The sequence below is a fragment of the Octopus bimaculoides genome, chromosome 6 (genome assembly GCF_001194135.2).
Source record: "Octopus bimaculoides isolate UCB-OBI-ISO-001 chromosome 6, ASM119413v2, whole genome shotgun sequence".
Classification (NCBI taxonomy): domain Eukaryota; kingdom Metazoa; phylum Mollusca; class Cephalopoda; order Octopoda; family Octopodidae; genus Octopus; species Octopus bimaculoides.
In genome coordinates this window covers 39,574,994-39,581,544 of record NC_068986.1, presented here as the reverse complement: position 1 = coordinate 39,581,544, position 6,551 = coordinate 39,574,994, and the positions used below count along the sequence as shown (strand labels likewise).

Below are 6,551 nucleotides of genomic sequence, written 5' to 3'. Positions count from 1 at the left end.
GAGAGAGAGAGAGAGAGAGAGAGGTGTGGTTGTGTGGTAAGAAGCTTGCTTCCCGACTACATGGTTCCAGGTTCAGTCCCACTCCATGGCACCTTGGGCAAGTGTCTTCTACTATAGTCTCAGGTTGACCAAATCTTTGTAAGTGGATTTGGTAGACAGAAACTGAAAAAAGCCCATTATATGTATATCATTGTTGTCATTGTGATCACTGCTGCCACTGTCATTGTTGTCTAATGTCCATGTTCCGTGTTGGTATTGGTTAGATGGTCTGACAGGATCTAATGTGTCCAAGGACAGCATTGTGCCCCAATGTCTATTTTGGCTTGGTTTCTACAGCTAGATGCCCTCCCTAATGCCAACCACTTTACAACATGGATCAGGTGATTTTTTCAGGCCACCTGAACTATTGAGGTCACCATACAGCTTGCAGAACTACACCCTGGGATGAGGGTCAGCTTTATGTTAGCAAACAAGGGATTGAACTATGGGAAGGTAGTGAGGAAGTGCAAGTTCTTGTAGAGGGTTTGCATGGCTACTCACATCTAGAAAGAAAAGGAGAGAGAAAGAAAAATGAACAGTAGGAGTTGCAGGAGACAGATAATGGTGATGTGGTGCCCATAGATGGTCTCCCTCTTCCATATATTCTGGCTACATTTAGCAATCAGCTCTTCTTCACATGGCTGTCTTCATTCATATGCATCACATGTCCATGCCAATGCAGTCTTCTTTCCTTGCACACAGCAACTGATTCCTCTAATGCCAAATTTTTCAATTATTATTACTATTTACAGCATGGATTAGGTACTTTCTTCATGCTACCTGCGCTATTAAGGTCACAATACAGCTAGAAGAATTACACACTGGAGGTGGGGGTCAGTTTCATGTAAGGGATTGAACTATGAGAGGGTGGTGAGGAAGTGCAGGTTCTTATAGAGGGTTTGCATGGCTACTTACATCTAGTAAGAAAAGGAGAGAGAAAGAAAAAATGAACAGTAGAAGTTGCAGGAGACAGATAATGGTGATGTGGTACCTAGATGGCCCCACAAGGCACAATGTGAGTTAAAGAATTTGTTTGTAAGATTGTATAGGAAGGTGAATGATGAGATGGGGAGACAGACTTCCATGGAAGTTATTATTATCATCATCATCATCATTTTACTTTTCCAGTTAATTCTGTGAGAGTGGACAGCAACCTGTTGTCAAAGGTCTCACGATCTCTTTCCAATGGCTTCCATGCAGTTTCCGTCTATAATATTTCACTTGCAAGGTTTTGGCCAACCTAATGTCTGTGGCAGAAGACATTTGCCCAAGGTGCCACACAAATATTATTTGATAATAAAAATATAGCTAAGGACAAAATATGAAAGATAAAAATCAGTTAATTTTTCAGATTCTCTTCCAGGAACAAAAGGAAATATGTGAAATTTCTGACGAATATCTCATAAAAGATATGGCATACCATTATAGTTTCACTTGTTACTCATGTGCAAATAATGCAAATATTTATTGTTCTACAGGTTATGTGTTTATACCAGTAAAATGGTTTCAAATATTTCCATTTAAAATTTCTTTCAGAATGAGAACAGGATATAGTGTGCATATATTTGTCTGTATGTATGTGTATGTGTGTGTGGTTGTGTTAGTGCAGTATGTGTATGTCAAGAATGTCTTTGATAAAGTGTGTTTTATATTTTTGTATTTCATGTCATAATGTTTTAATATCAAACTTGATAATATCCCATTAGTTATTGTTCTGATATCATCAGTTGGTTTATATGTATCTTTTCAGGAATTAAGAGTTGGTGAAAAAGAACTTCATTTCCAAATTGTTATGGCTGTCAATGAAAACCATAAAAATCTGAAATATAATTTTCTCCATATTCATTAGTGCTGATACTAATTGTTGGTTAATTGCAGCATCCAGTTAGCATTGTTTGGCAATAAATGAACCTTATAATTATTGTGGTTTTCTAAGTGCAACTGATCAACTGATGTATTTACCAAACTAGTGACACTCAATAAATGTGTTCTGTCTTAATATTCTTGTTGTTGTTATGCCAATAACTAGATAGCCATGTCAAAACTTAGCTTTTCATAGTTTCATTTTCTTTCTTATTCACTAAGAATTGCATCAGTCCTGTTTGAGTAGATCTGTAATCAAAAATGTTTCAGCTATGCTCATCCAGTATTTTTATATATTTTATCTTTTATCTTTCTCTTGTTTCAGTCATTAGACTGCAGCCATGCTGGGGCACTGCGCTCAAGAAATTTTAGTTGGATGAATTGACCTCAAGACTTATTTTTTTGACGCTGGTACTTCTTCTGTCAGTCTCTTTCACTGAACCAGTAAGTTACAGGGACAAAAACACACCAACATCAGTTGTCAAGTGGTGATGGGGGACAAACACAGACACACACACACACACACACACACACACACACACACCTGATGGGCTCTAGTCAGTTTTTTATTTCTTTATTGCTCACAAGCGGCTAAACGTAGAGGGAACAAACAAGGACAGACAAAGGGATTAAGTCAATTACATTGACTCCAGTGCGTAACTGGTACTTAATTTATTGACCCCGAAAGGAACAAAAGGCAAAGTCGACCTTGACGGAATTTGAACTCAGAACGTAACGGCAGACGAAATACTGCTAAGCATTTCGCCCACTGTGCTAACGATTCTGCCAGCTCGCCGCCTTCAGTCAGGGCTCTTGTCAGTTTCTATCTGCCAAATCCACTCACAAAGCTTTGGTTGGCCCAAGGCTTTTGTAGAAGACACTAGCCCAAGGTGCCACTCAGTGGGACTGAACCTAGAACCATGTGGTTGGGAAGCAAATTTCTTACCACACAGCCATTCCTGCGCCTTATATATCCAGGATTTTTAAAACTATATCAGGCACAGAAGTGGATGTGTGACTCAGAAGCTTTCTTCTGGACCATATTGTCTTGTAGTTCAGTTCCACTATTCTGTACCTTGGGCAAGTGCCTTCTACTATAGCCCTAGGCTGACCAAATCCTTATGAGTGAATTTAGTTGACAGAAACTGAAAGAAAATGTAAGCATGTTTGTCTCTTTGTCTTGACATTATGCAATAGTTGTAAATGATTATCACCATCATACAAGCAATGTCCTTCATTTCCAATATTCTGTGAAAACATGTCTGGTCATGGGGAAATATTAACTTAGTTGGAAACAGGTGAGGGTTGGTGACAGGAAGGGCATCTGGCCATAGAAAATCTGCCTCAGAAAATTTCATCTGACCAATGGAAAAGTGGACATTAACACAATGACAACTACGATGATGACAATGATATTTCTTCATAAAGGCGTGACTGTGTTGTAAGAAGCTAGCTTCCCAACTACATGGTTCTGAGTTCAGTCCCACTGCGTGGCACCTTGGGTAAGTGTCTTCTACTAACGCCTCAGGTTGACCAAAGCCTTGTGAGTGGATTTGATAGATGGAAACTGAAAAAAGCCTGTCGTATATGTATGTATATGTTTGTATGTATATCTGTGTTTGTCCTCCCGCCATTGATAATATATATATATATATATATATATATATGTATGTATGTATATGTATGTATGTACATATATATATGTGTGTGTGTGTCCTTGTGTTTGTCCCCACCATCGCTTGACAACCAATGGTAGTGTGTTTACATCCCAGTAATTTTTTTTTTAATGCATTGGAGTCGATTCTTTTGACTAGAATTCTTCAAGTCAGTGCCCCAGCATGGCCACAGCCTATTGACTGAAATAAATGAAATACAAAAGATAATTCAAAACAATAAGAACAAATATTATATTCAACAGAGTAATCTGAATGCTAACGGTTAAATCAGGTTGGTTTCGATAAAAATAGAAGTGCAGAGTTTCTTGGTCCTGATGGAATAAGTAGAAAGAAGAACAGAGAAAAACGGCACTGCAAAGGAAGTTATGAGTGAAGGTGTGACTTTAAACGTCTTAAATATCACTCCAGCTTATTTTGTAGTATCTTCTGACAAACTATGGAAAGATTGCCTGAAAAATAGTCTGACCTATGACTTGGTGATGTGTAAAATGTAATTGATCAAAATGACAACAAAGTTGCTTACAGGAAGAACATCTACTTCTTAAAATAATAATGCAGTCTAATGTATTAACATATTCTATTTCACGGCTAGCTATTAATTGATTACTATACAAGCATAGAAAAGTGAACATTAAACATTATATTATTGTTGTTGTTGTTGTTGGTGGTGGTGGTGGTGGTGGCGGTGGTGATCGTCATATTTTCTACTGTATGTACAAGGCCTGATGTTTTGGGGGAGTAGGCTCCCTCTGAATTTTCCTGTCCTGCTAACTAGCTTGAGTGCTGTTTGTAATTGACTGTGTTGAATTGGGGGTGTCTCCCGAAGAAGGCAACAAAGTATTCTGTGCTGGTGGTTGAAAACTATTAGACTGAGTCACTGTCACTGCTGCAGACTATGGAGGTACTGATGATGCTGGCTGGTGCAATTTTGTGGCTTGCTGGTATGGTGGGGGAGGAGGCCACTGCCAGAGAGATCCAGCGAGCCCCCCAACTGGTTCTCCGGTTTTGAAGGTGTAATGTAAATGTGTAATGATGGAGCTGGCTAGTGTGGAGGTAGGTAGATAGATAGTTTTAACATCATTAACTGGAATCTCACAGAGCTCCAATGCCTGGACAGGAAGACATGAAAACTACTAACATCTAAGAACATACACCACCCAAAAGCAGACGTTGATCGTCTTTACCTACCTAGAAGTAAGGGAGGAAGAGAAATGATGCAGGTAGAACTGTGGTAGAACTCCACAATAGCAATGAACATGAAATTCTGGATGCTGTGGCTTGTGTGCAAACATGAAAGCTGCAAAAAATCACATTTTATTGTCAAGGAAGCTTGCAAATTCGCATGGGAACTTGGCATTAACCCTGAATTAGATGAAGAACCTGAAACCACTGTCACCAAACAAGTAAAATGGATCAAGCAGACGGCAAAAAAGAATGGGCAGAAATAAATTGAGGAGTGGTGGAGCCAGAAGCCTCCACAGAGACAATATAGACTTCGAAACCAAAATGCTGATGTAGACTAAGCAACAACCCATCAATGGCTGAGAAGTTCAGGACTGAAAGTAGAGACTGAAGGTTTCATATTGGTGGCACAAGATCAAAGCTTGCTTACCAAAAACTACTTGGCTAACATTCTTCAAAACGGTTCTGACCTTAAATGCAGATTCTACAACACATTTAATGAAACAATAGACCATTATCTTATCTTGAAAAGTCTTGTACTGGCACCAAACAAATACAGAAATTTCCACGATAGGGTAGGACAGCATTTACATTGGAAAATATGCTAATATTATAAAATCAGCACTGCTGCTTACTGGTATGAACATCATCCTGATCCAGTCATTGAAAGTAAAAATGTCACTATCCTCTGGGATTTTCCAGTCAACACTGACAGAACAATCCAGGTTAATTGACCAGACATATTCATTAAAGACAGGGAAGAAAATACTTGTAGACTAATAGATGTAGGTGTTCCCACTGATGAAAATATATCTGTAAAGAAATTTAACAAATTAAATAAATATAAGGACCTACTGAAATACAAAAGATGTGGCATCTTAAAGCAAGAACTGTTCCTATTATTGTTGATGCCCTAGGTATGATAAAAGAGGGATGTCTGAAATATCTACATAAGATCCCAGGAGAACCATGTCTCAGAGAAATCCAAAAGATTGCGCCTGACAAATACTGCCCGCATCCTTAGAAAAACCCTACCAATTTAAATGTCTGTGTTGTATTACATGAAGATATTTCATTACTGCCCATGCCACTTTCCCTCCCCAAGCTTTCAATCATACTGTAATATCTCTTATCCTTCACTTGCCCTAGGATGCTGGGTATGTCTCGGCAAGTGATTGTAACGAACATGCAAATTAAAAGAAAATGGTAACAACAACAACAACAACAACAATAAGAAGAAGAAGAATAAGTGTTCTCAATGATAAAATATATTTGTAAAGGAGTTTGACAAACTTAGTAACACAACATCCCAGGAGAACCATGTGGTGATGATGATGACTGGTAATTTTTCATAGTTTCACACTTCTCTTTAAGGACATTGTTAGTTACAAGAGTTTATCATCTAAATAACAGAATATTAACTGACAAAAAATGTAACTATAAACTATAAATGCAAACAAAGAAGGAAGAAACAAACAGAGACAATGTAGAGAACAAGGGCCTGTTTTCTTTAACTCATGTTAGTGATAACTTCACTAGTTATGGTAGCATGATGAAATACACCCAGTTCATATTGCAAAGTAATAGGAAGGGTATCTACCAGTAAAACCATGACAAAAATAACATGAACATACACAATAAAACTATTGACCAATTTTCATTTTTCTGTTGTACGAGTGGGTGCTGAAAAGTTCCTGGCTTTAAGGGTATTGTGAAAGCCTGGTCGGAGACCCAACCTTTCAAGTTCTTTTGTGGGGCTTAGAAAAACTGAAGGACTGCTGCAATAAGTGT

At 38.2% G+C, this 6,551-nt stretch overlaps 1 protein-coding gene across 3 annotated transcripts in view; it reads left to right on the top strand.

The window, feature by feature from the left end:
• LOC106874565 (centriolar satellite-associated tubulin polyglutamylase complex regulator 1) overlaps positions 1-2,038 on the top strand; it is a 130,770-nt gene extending 128,732 nt beyond the window's left edge. For all 3 annotated transcript variants that reach the window (XM_014922342.2, XM_014922340.2, XM_014922341.2), the window contains one exon: positions 1,790-2,038. In XM_014922342.2, coding sequence (XP_014777828.1) covers positions 1,790-1,806 — 17 coding nt within the window. In that variant the 3' untranslated portion in view covers positions 1,807-2,038. The remainder of the gene's footprint in view (positions 1-1,789) is intronic.
• Positions 2,039-6,551: the final 4,513 nt, after the last annotated feature.